We start from the raw sequence: 21465 nt of genomic DNA, 5'->3' as shown, positions 1-21465 counted from the left end.
CCAGTACATCGACGACCATTCCTGATGTGGCTCCCCTGCCTTCCAGTACATCGACGACCATTCCTGATGTGGCTCCCCTGCCTTCGATCATCGACGACCATTCCTGATGTGGCTCCCCTGCCTTCCAGTACATCGACGACCATTCCTGATGTGGCTCCCCTGCCTTCCAGTACATCGACGACCATTCCAGTTGTGGCTCCCCTGCCTTCCAGTACATCGACGACCATTCCTGATGTGGCTCCCCTGCCTTCCAGTACATCGACGACCATTCCTGATGTGGCTCCCCTGCCTTCGAGTACAGACGACCATACTCCCCTGCCTTCCATCGACGACCCTTCCTGATGTGGCTCCCCTGCCTTCCAGTACATCGACGACCATTCCAGTTGTGGCTCCCCTGCCTTCCAGTACATCGACGACCATTCCTGATGTGGCTCCCCTGCCTTCCAGTACATCGACGACCATTCCTGATGTGGCTCCCCTGCCTTCCAGTACATCGACGACCATTCTTCCTGCCTTCCATGACGACCATGGCTCCCCTGCCTTCCAGTACATCGACGACCATTCCTGATGTGGCTCCCCTGCCTTCCAGTACATCGACGACCATTCCTGATGTGGCTCCCCTGCCTTCCAGTACATCGACGACCATTCCAGTTGTGGCTCCCCTGCCTTCCAGTACATCGACGACCATTCCTGATGTGGCTCCCCTGCCTTCCAGTACATCGACGACCATTCCTGATGTGGCTCCCCTGCCTTCCAGTACATCGACGACCCTTCCTGATGTGGCTCCCCTGCCTTCCAGTACATCGACGACCATTCCTGATGTGGCTCCCCTGCCTTCCAGTACATCGACGACCATTCCTGACCTGCCTCCCTTAACTGCTAGTAGGTCCTTCATAAAATCACAACTACGAAACAGCATAGTTGTTAAAGCAAATTGTCCTCATTGTCACATTACTATTCAAAAAAAAAAAATTTAAGAAAACATCTGGAGAGGAAACACACAAAATCTAGGGACGACATTACAGCAAGCCATCACCTTTATTCTGATTGCATAGACCGAGCTAATGGTGTCTATGCAGTCCAGAAACATTTTCTTTCTTCGAGTGTTCCAATCCATGTTGTGTACAAAATCTGGGGAGCGGAGCAGAATGTAAGATGTGAGTTTCCATCCTGTCAAGTGGAGATGGACTTAGCCAGGAGGAGTGGACTAAGCCACTACAAATGCCATCACCTCAGGTCACTAGACTATTGTGGGTCCTTTGCTGATAATCCTTCTCTTTCAGAAAGTACCCTGACAGAAATGGTCAGGCTAAAATGGTTTGGCAGTGAAAGACAGAGAGATTGCCTACAGAGACAAAGCTTGGCCACCCAAGACAACAAACCCTTGTCTGTAGCGACAAAGGTGACAATGCCATCTTTAAAGAGGTGCATTTCAGTGTATGAGCCACATGCATCATATTATGCCCAACTTGGAAGAATAATGGTCACATATGATGTAAAGCTGAACTCCTGGCATTGTCCTTGTGCCAGGTCAAGAAGATCCTGCCTCCATAAATATATTGCTAAATGGCACCTGTTCCAGACTGAACATCAGCTTTTCAGGACCGTTCAAAGCACAGATCAGACCACTCCAGTTCATGAAAGTGTAGATGACGCAGGCCTACTGTACCCCCCGACAAAAGAGCTGGAATCTATGATTCGGTATGTCATGAACAACAAGACCATCCCTGCAGCTCTTCCTGAGCACCTGCGTCTGCCTTCATTTTCAAGCACATACCCAACTAGCCTCATTCCCGATGAGATGTTCTGCCACAGATGTGCTGGAAATGTACCTTTATCAGACCCTCTGCTCATCACATCAAAGGCCAAAATTCTTACAAATACAAGAATTATCCATGGTAAGTAATTTTGTTCCAATAGGATCTATAAAATACATAATGACATCAGTTCTGAATATGTCCTAAAAGGTATTGTAGTATGGCTTAATTTTTTTAACATGGTATTTTTCAGATGTTGCCACCTACTCAAAATGTTGCCACCAGTGTGGAATCCACTACAGGTATCAAGAGTGGAAGGATGGCCTGCATAATTTTAATGACAGTGTCATTCTTGACCTCCCTTTATGCCTACATCTTCGAAACATGCTACAGGTTAGGCTATCTTAAATAATTTACCATTATCCTCTAGTAAAAGTAATGCTTTGCAAGGTTTTTCAAGAAGTGGATAGCAATTATTGTTTGTGTTATCTTAAATCATAGGTCCACACTGCTGTCGGGAGAGTGGTTCAGTGTCTGGAGGTCACTATAGGGGAACAGTTTCCTCCAGCCAAAACAGTGATCCATGCCTATCTCCATTTTGAGGCACTCACAGGTCACGAGTATGAATACTCTTGTGTGACATGTGGGGATCATCCACCCATTGTCATCATGGATCTCCACAGAAAAGGAGCATTCAACATGTCATGTAAGTGTGTTGGCATAGATCAATTTGAAATTATGTGCTTTGTGAGCAAATAAATCATTCTGAGTGATTAGACACTGCTTGTGCATATTTAGCCACAGGAGGCTTGTACCTAATTTTCTCTATTATACAGGTCGTCTTATTAATATTTTTCCTTTCTGTATGTTGTTAGTGAGTGACATCAAACCACCACCAAAGGATTTCAATGGACACATGGATATGGATGACTTTTGGGATAAACTGGCCCTGCAAATGATTGGTCGTGGCTTTGTAAAAAGTAATTCTCTTGCTTTTATGTGCCCCTTCTTGACATTTGATATGCTATTTACAATCTATTTTTGAACATTTTGCTTTTTCTGTTATTTAAGAACAGAGCGACAATCCCTTCACTGTCCACCCCAATTACCACTGTTGGGCACCATGGATTGGAAGAAATACACGCAAGTCCAGTCAATGCCTTAACACAGAGTTCCAAAAAATCCACCAACCCAAAGAAGCTGAGCTTTGCGAAATAACTGTCTCTGAAGATAAAAATGAGCTTTATAAGAAAAAGGTCAATATGATTTAATTTCTAATTTCTGCGACTAGTGTGAAGTGTTTCTTTGGCTAAGGAACATGTTAGTATTTTTGTTGCAACTGTATTTTGATTGGTTTTAGGTATCAGTGATAAGGAAACTGTGCAGGGAGTGTGGTATTGATGCCATTGGCTCAAAAAGTGACCTCTTAGAGAGGCTTTCATCTGAGATGAAATCTAGACAGACTTACGACAAAGTATTCGAAAAGATTTGGTGTGCCTCTGGTAAGAAAAAAGATTTGGGGTGCCTCTGGTAAGAAAAAAGATTTGGGGTGCCTCTGGTATGTTTGTGACTGCCACTTTACCTTTGTAGGCCTTATACTTTTATTACTGCTGCCTGACATAGATGTTTTTTTCCTAGGAGGATGGGCTTGTGGTCATGTGCCCTTGTGGAATTGTGTATAGCATCAAATTCTGTTTGCGCGCAGAGAGTCCGAGGGACTTTGCAGATGTCCTCCTCTCATGGAAACACATACCCAACATAGTCATCTATGATTTCGCACGGGGACTGGCCACACACACCAATCTTCGCTGTCCTGAGACGTTAATCTTCACGCCACATGAAGGTCGTCTAGCTGACCCAACAGATGGCAACATAAAGATGGCAAAGGAAGGAAAGCTGAAGATCTCCTTGCCATGGCTTAGTATAAAAAAACAAGTCCCAGACAGCCATGGCCACCCAATTACAGGCTCAGCAGAGCACTATGTCCTTAATGACAAATTTCATGAAGACAATTCAAAAGACGAACGGGATGCTCTCCGGAAGATTGGTCTTGTAGCCCAACTTGCTGGCAAAGTGAATAGCCAGGCTTGCGGAGCAGTTCTTTAGCAAATTAAAGAAAAATAATTACTTTCTAAATATGACCCTTCCATCAACCCACGTCTTCCTCATGAGAAGTATCATCCACCACCACAACAGCCAGAAGAACTTGAGAAGACTAGAGGCCTTCAAAAAGTTATTTGGGACAGAAGTAGTGCTGAACATCAACCACCAGGCTGTTCTTGGTAATGTTTGAATTACTGCAATATCACTTTAGAATTGGTTTTATATATTACTTGTACAGATGTTGTCATGTACCAATATTTTGTGTTATCCAATTAAGCTGTTTCAGAGTCCTCTACTCAATCTGGTGCAACAGACGTTTACCAAGTGACCAGTAAGTAACACAGTAGAGGATCAAGCCACTTTATGGCACTTGTTTAGTCTGTTACTTGCTAAGCATTGCGAAGTACAATTTAATGTTTCCTTATTTGCATGTGGTCTGCTATTATATCATCTTTTAATGTCAAACTCATCAATTAACCCTTTTATATCAACATCTGATATACACTGTACTTGATTTTGACGCCTGCATCTGTCATTTCATTGTTGTAATTATTCTATTGCATTTATATTCTGTGTCATTAACTAATAATCTAATTTTGCATGCCTTACAGACCTTAGTGGCTCAAAGGCAACAGTGGATTTGCCAGACTTTGATGCCCCTGTTACAGGCATGGGTATGGATAAAGTAATTGCACTAACTTACAGTAATTTTCCATTGCAGTTCATTATTCATGACCGAGATTGTTTCATTTTATTCCCATAGAAACCTCTGCAGATGTGAACATGGAGGAATATGATTGTGGAGGATGCAGATGAGTATTCAGCTCAACCTTGGATGAAGCCTCATAATCTTCTACAAGACAAATTGGTAGTTGTTCATGTCTTCACTATCAATGCTAAAACATACTGTCCACAGTAGCCTGTATTGTAACATCCACAATTTGTGTTAACTAAAACATCCATTTTAAAAAGACAAGTTGCCTATTTAAACAAAATATGAAGCATTTGTGACGCTGGACCACAAAACCAGTCTTAAGTTGCACAGGTATATTAGTTGCAATAGCCAACAATACACTGTATGGGGCAAAATTATCGATTTTTCTTTTATGCCAAAAATCATTAGGATATTAAGTAAAGATCATGATCCATGAAAATATTTTGTACATTTCCTACCTTAAATGTATCAATTTTATTTTTGTAAGTGGTTGCAGCACAATCGCCAACAGAAATGGAAACTTTTAAAGGCGATTTTCTCAATATTTAGATTTTTTTGCACCCTCAGATTCCAGATTTTCAAATAGTTTTATTTCGGCCAAATGTTATCCTATCCTAACAAACCATACATTAATAGAAAGCTTATTTATTCAGCTTTCAGGTGATGTATAAATCTCAATTAAAAAAAATAATAAAATTTACACATAAGACTGGTTTTGTGGTCCAGGGTCACATTTAGTCTTTCTTTTGTCCTTTGCAGCTCAGATACATCCTGGACACGGGGCGGCTGGCCGAAGAGGTCATTGTGAAGGAGGGAGTGATATGCCTCTTAAGAGAAGATTTTTGGACACTTGGTTTGAGAAGGGAAATGGAGTCTGATGTAAGTAGTAACGTTTTCATGTAGATATTTTTCATGGACCAAAATGCTCTTTGTTTTCTTTGTAGAAAGAACTTAGACTTTTGTGTATGTGCTAACTGATTATTTCTTGCAGATTGGAAATGCCTGCATGAAACTCATTTATGAAGATGCTCGAGCGCATGTATATATCTTTTTCACATGATTTTAAATCAGCTATTTGTAGTTTATACTTTTTTTTTATTTTTTAGAATTTTTAAATTTCAAATATGAATGGCAAGTGGTAGTCTTCTTAATATTTCCATTTGCTCTCACAGGGCAAAGACATATCGTTAGCCTCATAGCATAATTGCCTAAGTATCATTTGAAAATGAATGACTTAGGCAATTATGCTATGAGGCTAACGATATATACTGCTGATATGTATGTTGTTACTACATGGAAAGACAGTGTAGATCCCTTAGCTTACTTTCCAGTGAGTATTGAATGCATAAATCATAACTATTTGACATCCAACGTAAGTCGGAAGTAAAATAATTTTTCATATTTGTTAATTGTGATTTTTAGGATGATGCTGACATGAAGGATGCACTTGTGTTCCCTCTATGGACAAAAGCTGCCGGCCCAGAACATTATCTGTTATGTGTAAGATTTTACAAAAAACATTTGCATATCACGTTTTATACAGCTTTGACTACTTATTATTGACTATGATTATTATTTTATGTTGGTTTTACGGAGGGGTGTTTTTACCCTCTATATCATAAAGCAAAGTTAATTTAAATGTGAAATGGATTGTCATAACACTATCTGTACTCCCTAGCTACAACCATGATTATGCATCCCTATAGGTACTGAAGCCACTCTTAAGAGAGATCCTCCTACTAGACTCCCTGTGTAGTAATCATGAGTCTGGTTTTGGAGATGACCTTTACAGAGACATCTTTAGGTCCACAGCTAAAATATAATTGCCATGTTCCTATGGCATGTAATGTAGACATGCGGTTGCATTGTTCCAGCAGTCTTTTTTTTTTTTTCTTTTTTTTTTTTAGCTATGAGAGTATGTATTATCATTAATTTACAGGTGCCACGTTCTTATGGCATGTAATGTAGACATGCGGTTGCATTGTTCCAGCTGTTTTTTTTTAAAGCTATGAGAGTATGTATGATCATTAATTTACAGTTGCCACGTTCTTATGGCACGTAATGTAGACATGTGGTTACATTGTTCTAAATAGAAACATCTTAATAGATTAAACCAGCAAAGCAAAATCAGGCCTCTTTGTGGATGAGGACGTCCATGTTCTGTGGGAGAAAATAGACTCAAATGGGTGTGAGCAGAGGAGTAAAATTGCTGGTTTAATATATGGCCATATGATATGCTGTTACATATGTTTTGTAACATAGGACTCTTCATGGCTTGTTGTTAATTTGTCTTTTACCCAAATCTTAGGAGTATTGCACATCGTCTTGACCCTGGACAGTGGACAGAAGTCACAGGATTGGATATTGGGGTGACACACAACTACAATACTACTGTACATATTTTCACCTCTGTGTATGTTTTTATTTCAAACTCTAATACATTTGTTTCCTAAAGGTCTTTCCTCAACAGACCAACAGCATTGATTGTGGAGTTTTCATGCTCATGGTAAGCTATTAAAATAGGCTATTAATGCTAGTATTTTTTTTTCTTTCTTTTTTTCTGGAAATTAATCTTTACTCTTTTTCAGTATGCCCTTTACACTGTGCTGAACACTCCATTCAATTTTACTTCGGTGAGCTTTTCTATTTTCTTCCTTAGAAGGTTGCTTTAAAGTTTATTGCTGGTCATTAAATTCTAACAATACAACTTAAATACTAATCCTGTGACATTACAATTTCTGTTAGCTTGACATGCCTGCAATCAGGGAGTGGTGGTGTCTACGTCTAATTGAGCGGTTTGAGACAGAGGGGTATGTGTATTAGTTTCTTTACATCTCAGTTTGGTGTTTCATTCTTTGTTCCTTTCTTGTCAGTAGAAATAATTGACCAAACTGAGGCATTACAGGTCACTAAATTATTTATACATTATACATTGGTTATATGTAATTATTAATTATACGTTAAATTATCAATGCAGCCTGTTTATTGTCCACAACAAGAGGTGTCCTATTGGGGGCCAACAATGTAGTTAAAAGGCATGGGAAAAGGTTCGCCCACTGGACCGAGGAGGCAAGATGCCTGACTGAAGGGACATTACGACCTCTTTACAGGAGTTCTCCAGGACTAACACATGACTTGCCACAACATGTTGTTGCCAGGAGGAACCGAAAGTTATCCAACCAGGCTCTGGTGGACTTCATTGTGGCAAGAGGAACCGATAACCACATTCAGGTACATGCATCAAGAATGCATTTTTTAACTGCATTCTAAACCAATAGCTTGTCTAGTAAATAAACAAGTTACACATACATGGAAATGTTTTTAATGTCATTTTCAATTTTCTCTGCACAGTCCATCATCAATGGACAAAAAAAATCACAGTGGCTTGACACTTTTTCCAAGTGTTCCATAAAGAAAGTGCCTGTGCCGTTGTTCATTGAAGATCAGGAACAAATTGATATTATCTACACTCACCTGACTTCAATTCTGAACAGTACACCCACACACACCCACAGTGACCAGATCAGATTTATTATGGATGTCCTTTTTCCAGAGGTAGGACTAATGTGTTAGTTGTGCTCTGCATGGTGTCATTCACATTGTTTTTAATGTCAAATAGTTTATCCATAATGTTAGACCATTGCTCTAAAAATAATAGTTTTGTGCTTAATATAGAAGGCACTTTTGATTTTGTTGTAAAAAAAACAACAACAAAAAACTAAACATGCAAAATGATGCTTGGCTTATTTGGGCAGTGATAAATCTCAATTATTTCTCTGGTAGTCCATCATCTGTGCTCTTGCTGTTGTGGAACATGTGTCCATCTTGGAGGCTGAGGAGAAATTCCTGCGAGGACCTGTCATTGACGCAAGGTACTGTAAGGATCCTATAAAGGAAATATTTATAATTAACCATTGTTTCTACCACTATGCAACTTTTGCTTTATTTATTTTTCAGTGAGCGGGAGCACTTTGACAGCAGGATAAAAAAAAAACAATTAAAGAAGAGTGGCAAGCCATAGGAGAGTCTACAGGAGTCATGCAGAATCTACAGGAGTCATGCTGTTAATAAATATTTTTGTGAACAACAATATTGTCTCTTTCTTTTAAATGACCCTTGGAATTTTAGAAAAGGGTTAAATTGTGTTTGTCTTCATAAAATGCTATGTAGGACATGTTTTGTAGCTGTATGACGACCAATTGTGAATTGTACAGCAGATATTTCATTTAGGATCCAAATGATTACACAGTACTGTATGTCTAATGGCCTAAATATGGTTAATATCTAAATATAGCTTAATATAAATTCACAACATCATATATCAGTCAGTCTCCTGTATATAAAAACAGTTTATAAATAAATATAAATAATACATTTTACAGTAGGTCATAGGTCTGCTCTGCAGCCTCCCCATATAGTGTTATTCGCCGTATTTCCTTCTCCCCCTACTGGACGCATGAGGAACAACAGGGTCTACAGCCTCCCCATATAGGCCGAATGAGCTTCAGCAGAACAACAGTGAACGGCGAACATTATATATAGCTTACATAAATGTTTCTCAACTGGTGGGTTGCAAGACCGCGCACTTTTCAATCACGCACAAATACGGCGCTCAGTATATTAACTTACTATAAATAAAGCGCAAAAGAAAATACTAGCATGCAACGTCGTAGTTCTGTCGTCTACTAAGTCATGAAATAACCAAAAAAAAAAAAAAAAAGCGATTAAAGCTGCATTAAAACTGTGCATGCATGTATGTAGGCCTATTTGAATATGCGTCACGTCTCTGGACTAAAATATTCTGCTATGTGAGATCACAATATATGGCACAAACTGATATGTAATGTTTTAATGCAAACATTTGAGAACTGTGCATTTGTATTAGAAGACGCTTATTTTGCGTTAATTTATAAAGTACAAACAAAAATGATCACATGTAAATGCATAAAATAATTAATTTTACATTCTGGCATTTATGAACTGTTGTTTTCCGCTTCCGCATCAGCAAATGGGAATTTAAAAGAGAACACTTTTTTCTCTTTTTACTGGGTATGCTAGAACTGTTGCAATTATTTATTTTGACAATATAGAAAGTTTAGTTTTTACTTTTTTGGTTTTGTTTTTGAAACAGACAAACTCAGAATCTTTAAGTTAATTGATTATACATAAAATTCAATGAAGAATGAATAATCTTTGAACTACAGTATATAGTTATATGCAGTGGTGTAGTCTAGTTTTTTGTAGTGAGTATACTATGATTTTTCCCTCCCAGCCTCATACTCACCCGTCCCAGAGCGACACCCCATAAGCACTGCCACACTCACTAATGAATATAGTATGCATCTGATCTAGGCTATATGTAATTTAGAGCATTCTGAAAGACTTAAATCTGGGGACACAAGACTTTAACATCCAATGACATTTACAGCTGAAGAGAATGGATGATTTTCTACTGTTTAGTGTCAATCACCATCTAACTCAGCCAGCTGACATAGCCTTAGATGTTATATGAATATGATCCCTGCATCGTAGGTTTTATCAGCTGGCAAGTTTAAATGCACATTTAAGAGTGCAAGTTGCAACTATTATTACAAAATGCTGGGTTAAAAACAACCCAAGTTGGGTTGAAAATGGACAAACCCAGCAACTGGGTTGTTTTAACCCAACTATTGTGTAAAAATTGCTGTATTGCTTGCTTAAAATGAACCCCAAATAGGTTGGAAATTTACATTTATGAATATTAAATATAATAATTGAACAATAAACACTTAAATAGTTTATTAATAAATGATCACATTTTGATTATTGTTGCCTCTATAATTGTGTCTGATTTTTAATTTCCAATCTATTTTGGGTTCATTTCAAGCCAGCCATATAGTAATTTTTAAACAATAGTTGAGTTAAATAAAACTACCCAGCAAGTTGGGCAAACATTTAACCCAACTGCTGGGTTAAAACAACCCAATCCATTTTCAACCCAACTTTGGTTGTTTTTAACCCAGCATTCTTTCCATTATTGTAACAATAATGGAAAGATGAGGCTTATCAGTATGTCACAATATAACCCCGTTTGGACTTTATTTTCTGTTTTTCTGTAGTTTTTCTGTGATTTCCTGCCAATCTGTCATCATATGTATGCATTTAAATTCACTAACTTGAAATTCGATTCAATATCAGTTATTTTGGATATAGCTACATAACAAATTTGCTCAAGAAAAAAAAAAAGCTCAACTAATCCTGTAAATGGGAATCATTTGGTATTACATTAATATTGAAGGTTAAAATGAAGTGATTTGTATACAAATTTAAACTACACTTGAGGAAATTTTTTGTAAAATAAAGTAGGCCTACTAATTTCAAAATGATCCAATTCGTTTTTTGAAATATAAATGGTGGCTGTCAACTTGATGGATTTTATTTAAACATTCATTAGGCTATTGAAGAACATTAAAAATTATAATTAGGCCTAATAATGTGCATATATTTAGCTAAATGCTCCTCTCTAGAGTTCACTTTTCTAGCTGACTAACGAGTTTATGGTCACTGAATGTTTTTTCTGAGGTAAATGTGACGTTACGTGACATTGTTTACAAGCTGTTATAATGTCTTTCCGCGGTTAAAACACTGATTACGCGAATACACGAGACATGATACGGATTTAGTTAAGTTGTTCTGTATATTTTAACATACCTTCGGAAGTTCATTCATGTTCATTTCGTGCTGTAACTGGTATTAAAGCAGAGAAGAGGATCAGTTCACGGGCGCTTCATGCTGCCGCTTCTCTTGAACTGAAGAGGCGCTACAGCGGTCACGACACATTGAAGAGCGCCAAAACGGTATTTATGTTTTTTTATTTCGTAGTAAAATGGCCAGAATTTGAAATATGAGACTATGTTTCATGTCAAAACCAACAAACCACAAATCTTATTGTGATTTATTGGATCGTTACGTATCCTCGCGCTTTTTTAAGTGGGTATATGGAAACCCTTGACCTTTCCTAGTGGGTATACGGCGTATACCTGCGTATCACGTAGACTACACCACTGGTTATATGTCTCATCCATGGAGATGCAACAATGGAGAACAAGCTATGGGGGTTTTGAGAACCAGAACAAGCTGACTGAACAAGTTGAAATTTAGCAATAATGTGAGCCACTTTATTACTCATCTCAATTAAGTACAAATGAACTGTATTCAGTTGTGTTGTAGGCACAGTTCAGTACTCAATAGTCAGACTCATTTTTATGTTGAAATAATGAATATTTCTGTGCCACCCAGACTGGTTACTACTGGGCCCTGCCTGGCCACACCTGTGAAAAAATCCTTGCTCCGCCACTGTATTTAACTCAGAACTGATCACAATACTGCAGTTCAGTGTCTAAAATGAAACCGAAAGATACAGAAATCAATCACTTACCCTCTACGAACAATAAGAATAAAAAGAACAAAAGCATGTTCTGCACGTTGTTGTAGAGTTGTGTAGAATCTAAATTAATAAAGTAATTCATAAAATTATCTCTATATGGAGATCATTTATATTATTCTGTTCTGCAGAATCTCCGTCGCTTCTGAACTGCACCCAAACACTGACATAAACGTGAATAAATCACGTTACGGACGCTAACGGAAAGACGTTACTTACGCCCACTGAGAAATTAAAGCTCTAGCGTAAGTTCTGCCGGGAAGACTCTAATGTTTTCATTAGATCAGATCTAACCAATCATTATCGAACACTTGGGGTATAAAACATCAGTACTTACACTTATCTGAGTTCGCAGATGCTGACGCCAATCTCCACCACCACCAGGATGGTCCTTGTCCCCTAAATAGACAATTATTTATAGCTATATAATTATGCAAGGGAATGTGAATGAAAGGTAGGTTATTTTAATAAAGTATTAATATTGATAATAAATAAAATAAATAAATAAAAAATGCTTTATTAAAGGTCTTTAAACAACAAGTTTAGATACAAGGATTTAAATATCAAATAAACACACATTCAGTGCTGTACACTCCTGTCCAGTTGGTGGCGGTAACGCACCATTAGCTGGGGCACGTTCAAAATAGGCTACGTTCACACTGCAGGCTGAAACGACCCAATTCCGATTTTTTTGCCCCTATGCGACCTGTATCTGATCTTTTCATGACAGTCTGAACGACACAGATCCGATCTTTTCAAATGTGACCCAGGCCACTTGGGTATGTGGTCCTGAATCCGATACGTATCCGATCTTTTGAAATGCGACCTCCGTCTGAACGGCCAGACCACATGTATCCGACCCGTACGTCATTGATACGCTACAAATGTCATAATTGTGCGTTGAAGTAGGCGGGAACGAGAAGATAAACAACAACCATGGCGGACGATGCTGCTGAGACCAGTCAATGGAAGGGAAGCGAGGTCACAGATTTAATTAATATTTGGGGTGACAGCTCTATTCAGGCCAAACTCGAGGGCTCTTATTGGAACCGGGTGGTTTACGAAAACATTTCCAGCAAAATGGCCGAGCGTGGTTACAGACGATCCTGGCTCCAATGCCAGCGAAAAATAAAAAGCCTCCGAGCCAAATACAAGGAGGTTAAAGCCTGGAACAAACGAGGTGGCCGTCTACTTCCGCAAACAACGAGTGACGTCGTTGACCGTTGCGTACTCTTCTGCGCATGCGGGTCACTTTTGGGTCATTTCACGTTCACACAGGAGATCACAAAAGGTCGCATTTAATTGAAAATGTGAACGGCCTTGCAAAAAAATCTAATTTTTTCAAAAAATCGGAATTGAGCATTAAGCCCTGCAGTGTGAACGTAGCCATAGACTCACTCCTTTCATTCACTCCTTCAAGTGGGCTATATTAGTGGAATATATTACATTGCAACTGCTGTGTTACATCATCTCCGTCTTACGAACATTTTTGCCTGCAGTCCTCACACAAACCACAAGAGGGCACCAGTACAATATGCAATTAACCGCTGATGAATTCATAAGAATTCACAATAAAACTAGGCCCAATCCCAATTCTACCCCTTACCCCTTCCCCTTTCCCCTTCCCCTTTGTTTCGCTCGTTCACGTGAAGGGGTAGGGGTGTCCCAATTCTCACTTGGTTGGAGGGGAAGGGGTAGGGGGAAGGGCCAGGTAGCCCTTCAAACGAAGATTTTTCGGGACCACACTTCAGACGAAGGGGTATGATAAATTTCCAACATGGCCGACCGAGAGAGCAGAGAGACCCATAAATATAAGTATTTTCTTACGGTAAACAGTATTTTAGTAATAAATAATCACTTGTTTTATGTTGCCTTTAATCTTGTGTTCATGTATACGGTTATGTTCTCCGAAAAAAGATTTGTAAAAATCGCTATGAAAACAGTTCGCTAATGTTTTTTACTTTATGATAGTTCCACAACATATTTTTTTTTATATTTTATTGAAACCCGCGTTGATTTGACAACATAAATTCAAATCCGGTGGCAGCTAACCTGTTAGCCAGCACCCCCGCTTTTGGAAAATCCCAAAAAATGACATACCCAAACTAAAACAGATAGAGTTCATGAACCCTTTGCACTAAAAGCATAAGTAAGGTCTCATTTGAAAGCAGACACTTTGCAGTTTATGGTAAACTCATAATTAATTATTGTCACAATGAGGAAAATAGTTAAAAATAGCTTTGAAATTTTGAAAAGTTATTAGAAATTTATTTTTATTAAATATATTTATGAAAATAAAAGTGAAGTTGGCCTTGTGGCAATCTAGAAATGCACTGCAGCTAAAGCCACGTGTCTGACCATGTTATATTTAAAATCTAAAGATGATAGGTTTAAAACTCTGAGTTTTATTACATGTTTTTCAAGACCATGTCATGAGACTTTATTTAGAAAGGACTTTAAAATGTTAACTGATGTTTATTGTCATCTATTCAAGTGTATTTTCTGTATTGTGTTTGTGGTGCAAACAGCCCCATTCAGATTCAGTCTCCCCTGAACACATTCACACCTCTTCAGCCATCTTATAGCTCTAATTATTCTTTTCTTTTGTCTCTATTATAATTACTGATGTTCTATTCAAGATTATTTAATCCCTCATTTCATTCACCAAACTTCTCACTTCACCTTCTTTCAAACTGTATCTAATGCCCTTCTTGGAAAAAAAGAGAAAAAAAAAAAAAAAACTGAGCTTTACGATTAAAAAATATTTATTTACATTAGCTTTAGATTAGAACAGGTGCATCTCTGGGCTCGTTATTATGTTAGCTTAGCACACCATCAAAACACGACAATTTATAAGATTAAAACCACGTTTTTTCTCCAAACTTACTTCCCAACAAACACACAACGTTGGCACAACGTAGCCAACCTTCTAACAACGTTTTAACAACGTGGCCAAAAGGTTGCTATAACTACGTTGCGTTGTGAACGTTGTTACAGCGTTGTCACAATGTTGACATCTGACCACCGCTCAGTTCCATTGCTCAAGGTTGCGCTTAGGTTGTCTGGACTACCACTGGACGACGTGTGCTCGTCACTGCTCCTGTTCCTCTGGAGCGCGCATTTTAAATTACAAATGACCGTTGAACCGTCTCTTCATCGACCCAGGATACGTGAGTATTGCTTTTATTTTATCTCTATAAATAAGATATGCAAATATTCAAAAACAGCCTAAATGTTACATTTATTTGTTGTCTAAAAACTGGACTAAAGTGTTTGCGATCTAATGCAAAATTTACCAGTGTAATAACGTTGTCTTATGCAGATCAGAACGTTAAAACCTCTTCTGGTCAGGTAAATGAAAAATATTTCAACATAACGCCAAAAGTTATTAGCCATAGTGAAGAGAAAATTACTTGAGTGATGGTTGACATTTTAACACATTATGAACAGACAGCGACTCCACTTTATATGTTTAACGCTAGGCTAGTTAGGCTAGTTTAAAGTTAGGCTAGAAACACGGTATTGTTTACCTTGTTTATTACTACAGAAGCTGTTCTGTAGTGTAGCATGTCACATTACCCATCAAAAGCTTGGGGTCAGTAAGATTATTTTTTTTAATAAATCAATGCATGAATTTATACGTAATGTTTATTAATAAATACACGAATCCAAGGAGGGACACATTAAATTGATCAAATGTGACAGTTAAGGTATGTAATCCACGTAAATATGAAGCAGCACAACTGTGTTCAACATTGATAATAATCATAAATGTTTCTTGAGCAGCAAATCATCATATTAGAATGATTTCTGAAGGATCATGTGACACTGAAGACTGGAGTAATGCTGAAAATTCAGCTTTGATCACAGGAATAAATTACAAATTGTAATACTAGATTTTAAATTATAATAATTGAAATATTACTGTTTATATTGTATTTTTGATAAAATACAATGAATGTACCCTTGGAAAGTAAGTGAGTCAAATGTCTTTGAATCTTACAGACCCAAACTTCTGAATGGTAGTGTATGTTATGCATGTAAATCTTTGCTAGGGTTGAAAAAACAAATATTCTTATATTGATTTTCTTTTATTTCTTTACTCAACAGGCTATGTTCTTAACTCATTCTTCAGTCAGGTGACTGGAGCAGAGACCTGGAGGGCAAAACACCCACAGAACTGCAGGACAGGCCTGTTAATTTTCCATCTGTTTCAAACAACAAATATTACATTGCGTCCCAAAAAAAGGTAAACAAAATATGAGTGTAAAATGCACGTTTTGGGCACTTGTGGTCCATATACAGCACCTGCAGCAGTATTTCAATCACTGAACTGTAGAGTATTCACTATAAGTAGGCTACCTTAAAGTAAATAAAACAGTGAGATTAAGAGATCAAATTATTTAATACAGCTTATTGATGTTGCATACTACATACAGGCGAGCAGATGAGCCTAGAACATAAATGCAATGCCTAATGACAAACTGTGCGTTCTGTGTGTTCTAGGCTCATCTGCTCGCCCGCCTGTATAGTATTCATCATCAATAAGTTGTATATTGATTTTGGCCTTGTTTTACCCTCCAGGTGGGTGTTCCTATGAAAACTAGCAATGAAGGTAAGCATACACTTTTTTAATTATTTTCTTGTAAACAATTGAATGGGTCTATTAATAAATCTATTAAATTTAATATTAAAGATTAAGTAACAATAAAAAAGTAACACTTTCAGAATGTTTTCATTTGTGGAATTCACCTCAGATCAGTGCAGCTGTAATTCCTGATGTGTGGATGCATTAGATAAGTACTGTGTGAAAGTGTTGTTAGATACAAATCTCTCTCTCTTTGTTTTTATTTTTATTTTTTAGGCAATATCAACACCATACAACAGGCCCTGCTCTCCTCACCAAGAACAAGTAAGAATTTATCTAAAAGATTTTATTTTATTTATTTTTTACTGTGAACTATAATTTTGATATCATTTGTCTATAACAGCAGATAGTAATTTAAATAAACAATATGATTCTGCATACTATTTTCAGCACCCGAGCCATCATGGGGTTTTGACACCTTGCCAAGAGCTGGATTTTTTTGGCAAGTATATATAGATACACAGATTTACACAATACATTATATATCAAAAATGGTCATAATTTACTAATACTGTATGTCATTGATCCAGAGATGCTGGAGAGGGACTACGGAGCAACTATACACACATTCAGTCATGCTACAGCAACAATTAGGTAATTTCTCTTATAAGGTAATCTTTCTTTTGATAACACTTTAAAAGATTATTACTCTCCCTCATGTCGTTCCACATCCGTAAGACCTTCATTCATCTTCAGAACACAAATTAAGATATTTTTGATGAAATTCCGAGGGTATCTGATCCACACATAGATAACAACATCATTGCACCTTTTGACATCCAGTAGTTAAACACATGGTTAAAATAGTCAATGTGACTACTGTGGTTCAACCTTTATGTTATGAAGCAATGAGAATACTTGTGCAAAAACAAAACTAAGATAAATGTATTCTACAAATTTGTCTGTCCCGTCATTCTGCTACATTGTTTACGTTCAGCGGTTCTGTGTTTAGGTCTGAACGCAGGGCTCAGTATTCGCCAGTAAAATTGTTACTTTTTGTTTTGGCACACAAAAGTATTCTCATTGCTTCATAACATTACGGTTGACCCACTGTAGTCACGTTGACTATTTTAACAATGTGTTTATAACTACCTTTCCTGGACCTCAAAACGGTGCAAATGACAATGCTGCATTTGTGTGGATATGTGGATCAGATACCCTTGGATTTCATCAGAAATATATTAATTTGTGTTCTGAAGATGAACAAAAGGTCTTACGGGTTTGGGACGACATGAGGGTGAGTAATTAATGACAGAAATTTCATTTTTGGTTGAACTAACCCTTTGTTACCTTTATGTTACCTTTACATAAACTAATGTTAACATAAAGGTAACATTTGATACATTTTTACAAATGTCAGTCAATAATAACATGGCTGTTCATTGTTTTTTCTTGTTAACACAACATTTTTTTTTTTTTTTTTAGATTTCTGCAACACACCAAACATGGATGACAAGAATGAAGGACAAGGTTATGGCTCATCAATTTTTAAGGTAAGGTAAATAGAGCTTTTTATGAAAAATAATCAGAATTTTACCATTTTGAGATCACACACACAGGACCTTTTTGAGAAGACTGATTTCCTTCCTGTCTGCTCACTAGTCACTCCCGGTCTAGTCCTGTCACATCAATCTCCGATCTGCTCTGGTTCTCTGCCCAGTTCACCTGTGCCTGCAGTGCAACCCTCTCTGGTCCTGGATGTCTACAGGTTTCTGACTCATGCCTCAAGGTTTCTGCGCTTGCATCTCTCCTCTGGATTTGTTGATCTTTCCTGGACTCATTCTGGTTATCTTTTCACCTGGCCTTTGACTATGCTCACCTATCAGCCATGTACAGAGCCCAATTTTGTTCAATAAATGTTCTGAATTGCCTTTGCTGTTTATTTTTTATTTATTAAACATACACATATATATATATATATATATATATATATATATATATATATATATATATATATTTGCTGTCACATATATTACATGCTATTATAAATGCATACCTTTTGAAGAATAAGAATATCATATGCAGTTTTAATAAAGTTGAATTATATAACCTTGTATGTCATTTTTACTCTTCAAAGTGTACATTTGCAGGTGTTGATTATAATTGACTAATTTGTTGCCCATAAATAATAAGTATAAACATATAGTGATCTAATGTCGAGTGATTAAAAATTAACCACAAAATATAACACGCAGAATGGGAAATATTTATAATCTACCATTTTAAAAAAAACGTTGTCAGAACGTCGTGTCGCAGTTGCTCAAAGTTGCGCTATAACGTTGCTGCAGCCCCGAGGCGTCTTACAATTCCACGTTGTCACAACGTTGTAGGCACGTAAACCGCGACGTTGCCATAGTAGAACCGCAACGTGCCACAGACGTTGCCACAACGTAAATGTGTTTGCTGGGAATGCAATATATCAGACAGGTAATTGCCTACTCTCTATAACAAAATATATTTTGTTTCAACCTTCATATACTTAAAATATATTTAAACATGTATTTCAGGGGCAGGAAAAATATATTTATATATAAAAATATATTTCAGGGCGCAAGAAAATACATTTCCAATCTTACAGTCGACAATGCAAATGTGCGTGGAAGAAAGCCTTGCGATCAAAACTATCCATTATGTTTGAAGAATTTTAAACACTTACAGAAAAACATGAATTTACACATATTTTCCACATTGACACTTTGTTCACATATCTTCCCTAAAAATACAGATCTGTGTAATCATGGCACCTCACAAATGTGTGTTTTAGTCTATTACTTATTAATTCATTAATTAATTTATTTATTTATTTAATTGTAATTTATTGTCAGTGTAATATAGCGTTTAGATCTACATCAAATACAATAGATTAATAAAATCGCTGGATGTACGATGTTAACTGTGACGTAATTTGAATGGGAAACCACTAGCAGCGCTCACGGACTTTTGGAGTACTGCGCATGCGCGTCATTTTGAACTGTAACGGTCGTCAGTCAACCGGGAGTTCTCGGAGTAAAAGGTAAGAGCTAACGTTATAACTTTATTTTTAGTCGTCATTTTTCACATATGTAATGTTCATTGCTACTTTGAATGTATAATGTTTTATTGTCAAGGGTTTTTTTTTTTTACTTTATTTGTCAAATTAATGCCCCGTTTGTTTATTTGCTCACATGAGACGCATTTGATATTTTCAGATTTCCGTTTTAAAGTTAGTTGTTTTTAATTTGGACACTAGTGAAAACTAACGTTACACACAAAAAATGTTTAATATTTTTTTTTTAAATTTCAGCTGTAGAGTGTTTGGGAGACCGTGCTGCCTGCTGTTGTCGATCTATGATGCTCCTGTCACTGATAGTGGCCTGTAACGTAAGTCTTTTTTTTTTTTTTTTCAAGTTTTACTAAACTTGTTAATTAGGCACACGTTATTTTCTCATTATTAAAGTTCAGGCATATGCTGGTTTGGCATTAATGGCATTTCATACGCTCATTTTTTCTACTATTATTATTATCATTATTAATATAGCCTTACTATAATATAATTTTTATTCACTTTCTGCTGAATGAAGCTGTTTTCGATTATCCTGTTGAGCCAGTGATTCAGTAAGTTGCTTGTAACAGAAGATGCTTATTTGTCACGACTTACAGGTTTACATGTGTCATTCATTACTGTAAAAAAATCTACTTTTTATTTTCAGTAGCAGAAGCAGAGGCGGTTTGTGCAACAGCAACAAGGTGAGAATGATGAGACACTTTAAGAAGTAGATTTTTTGGTAACACTTTAGATTACAGCCCGGAAAGTACTGTGTAATTACAACAAATTTACAGTGTAACTTTCAATAATTATAGTGTAACTATACAGTAAGTATGTGTAAGTATAGGGGAACAATATGTGAAGTATTGGGAATAAAGGGGGAACAACCAGGAAAATAACAAATTATTCATACTTTTAATATTTTATAACTAAGGGGTACTTATGACATAACTAAGGGGTAAGTATGACATTACGGGCCGTAAATTAAAGTGGAGCTTGTTACCCTCTTATTTATATATATGTATAATATATGTAGGGCAAAATATATTTTTAAATGCTTTTGTAAAATATATTTTGAAAATATATTTTTAAAAAATATACAAAAAATGGCCAAAAAATACATTTTAGGAAAATATATTTATATGTGAAAATATATTTATAGCGAATATATTTTTTGGCCATTTTTTGTATATTTTGAAATATATTTGAAAATAAATTTTTTTACCGTATGGGTTAATTTATTGCACATTTATTGGAAAGTTTGAATTTATCATAAGTCCGAATGTGCGAATATAAAACCAACTTTACCGAAGTCGTGCCGTCGAACTGTTGTATAAATGCAATATCACACTCGTAGCCGTGCGATATGGCTGTATATCAGCATGCAGTGATTACCTACGGACGAATCACAGCGTGCTGATATACAGCCATATCGCACGGCTACGAGTGTGATATTGCTCATATATCTATGGGTAAAAAAGAACATCGACAACACAAACACCATGACTGTTTTGGATGTATTTTTTGGAGAGATGTTTTGTTTTCTTTTTTTCATTTTTAAAAAAAATATATATTTTATTTATTTACCGGTACGTTGTAAAATTTTAATTGTTAAAGATTATGTTTGTTGTTCAATGTATTATATAATGAGTGTATTTTGTATTGTATTTTTGGAGGGTTTTTTTTTCAGAGATTTTTTTAAAATATATTTTTTAGTTTACCATATGTTGTGACATTGTTTTTTAAAGATAATTTTTGTTGTTCAATTTAATATATTTCTTGCAGTTCAAAACA

General features: G+C 36.7%; 2 protein-coding genes and 2 long non-coding RNA genes across 5 annotated transcripts; all 4 read left to right on the top strand.

The window, feature by feature from the left end:
* The first annotated feature begins 1708 nt into the window (after window positions 1-1708).
* Window positions 1709-3519, top strand: LOC125275825. The gene is made up of 7 exons (XM_048203143.1): window positions 1709-1898; window positions 2011-2150; window positions 2259-2463; window positions 2633-2737; window positions 2829-3013; window positions 3118-3231; window positions 3463-3519. The coding sequence occupies exons 1-7, from the start codon at window positions 1709-1711 to the stop codon at window positions 3517-3519; spliced, it is 996 nt and encodes a 331-aa protein (XP_048059100.1).
* Window positions 3520-5842: 2323 nt separating this feature from the next.
* LOC125248873 lies at window positions 5843-7248 on the top strand. Its single transcript, XR_007180424.1, has 5 exons — window positions 5843-5905; window positions 5998-6075; window positions 6884-6944; window positions 7031-7081; window positions 7164-7248. It is a non-coding gene; the product is annotated as an uncharacterized LOC125248873 (long non-coding RNA).
* Window positions 7249-7250: 2 nt separating this feature from the next.
* On the top strand, window positions 7251-8606 carry LOC125248053 (PWWP domain-containing DNA repair factor 3A-like). Its single transcript, XM_048159646.1, has 5 exons — window positions 7251-7385; window positions 7611-7806; window positions 7927-8130; window positions 8359-8447; window positions 8533-8606. The coding sequence occupies exons 1-5, from the start codon at window positions 7327-7329 to the stop codon at window positions 8594-8596; spliced, it is 612 nt and encodes a 203-aa protein (XP_048015603.1). The 5' UTR covers window positions 7251-7326; the 3' UTR covers window positions 8597-8606.
* Window positions 8607-16128: 7522 nt separating this feature from the next.
* Window positions 16129-17174, top strand: LOC125248938. Of its 2 annotated transcripts, XR_007180450.1 has the most exons (4): window positions 16129-16247; window positions 16583-16613; window positions 16863-16910; window positions 17037-17174. It is a non-coding gene; the product is annotated as an uncharacterized LOC125248938 (long non-coding RNA). The 2 variants fall into 2 exon arrangements; XR_007180448.1 differs by lacking the exon at window positions 16129-16247 and having other exon boundaries at window positions 16446-16613.
* The last annotated feature ends 4291 nt before the right edge of the window (window positions 17175-21465 follow it).

The sequence above is a fragment of the Megalobrama amblycephala genome, linkage group LG1 (genome assembly GCF_018812025.1).
Source record: "Megalobrama amblycephala isolate DHTTF-2021 linkage group LG1, ASM1881202v1, whole genome shotgun sequence".
Taxonomy (NCBI): Eukaryota; Metazoa; Chordata; class Actinopteri; order Cypriniformes; family Xenocyprididae; genus Megalobrama; species Megalobrama amblycephala.
Note: the sequence above shows the minus strand (reverse complement) of the source record. Positions and strands in the feature narration are given on the sequence as shown.

Coding starts and splice junctions, on each gene's coding strand:
- LOC125275825 (XM_048203143.1), top strand. CDS start 1,709: ATGAACAACAAGACCATCCCTGCAGCTCTTCCTGAGCACCTGCGTCTG. Junction 2,464..2,632: donor AGGAGCATTCAACATGTCAT/GTAAGTGTGTTG, acceptor GTATGTTGTTAG/TGAGTGACATCAAACCACCA. Junction 2,738..2,828: donor TGGTCGTGGCTTTGTAAAAA/GTAATTCTCTTG, acceptor CTGTTATTTAAG/AACAGAGCGACAATCCCTTC.
- LOC125248053 (XM_048159646.1), top strand. CDS start 7,327: ATGCCTGCAATCAGGGAGTGGTGGTGTCTACGTCTAATTGAGCGGTTT. Junction 7,807..7,926: donor GAACCGATAACCACATTCAG/GTACATGCATCA, acceptor TTCTCTGCACAG/TCCATCATCAATGGACAAAA. Junction 8,131..8,358: donor TGGATGTCCTTTTTCCAGAG/GTAGGACTAATG, acceptor TTTCTCTGGTAG/TCCATCATCTGTGCTCTTGC.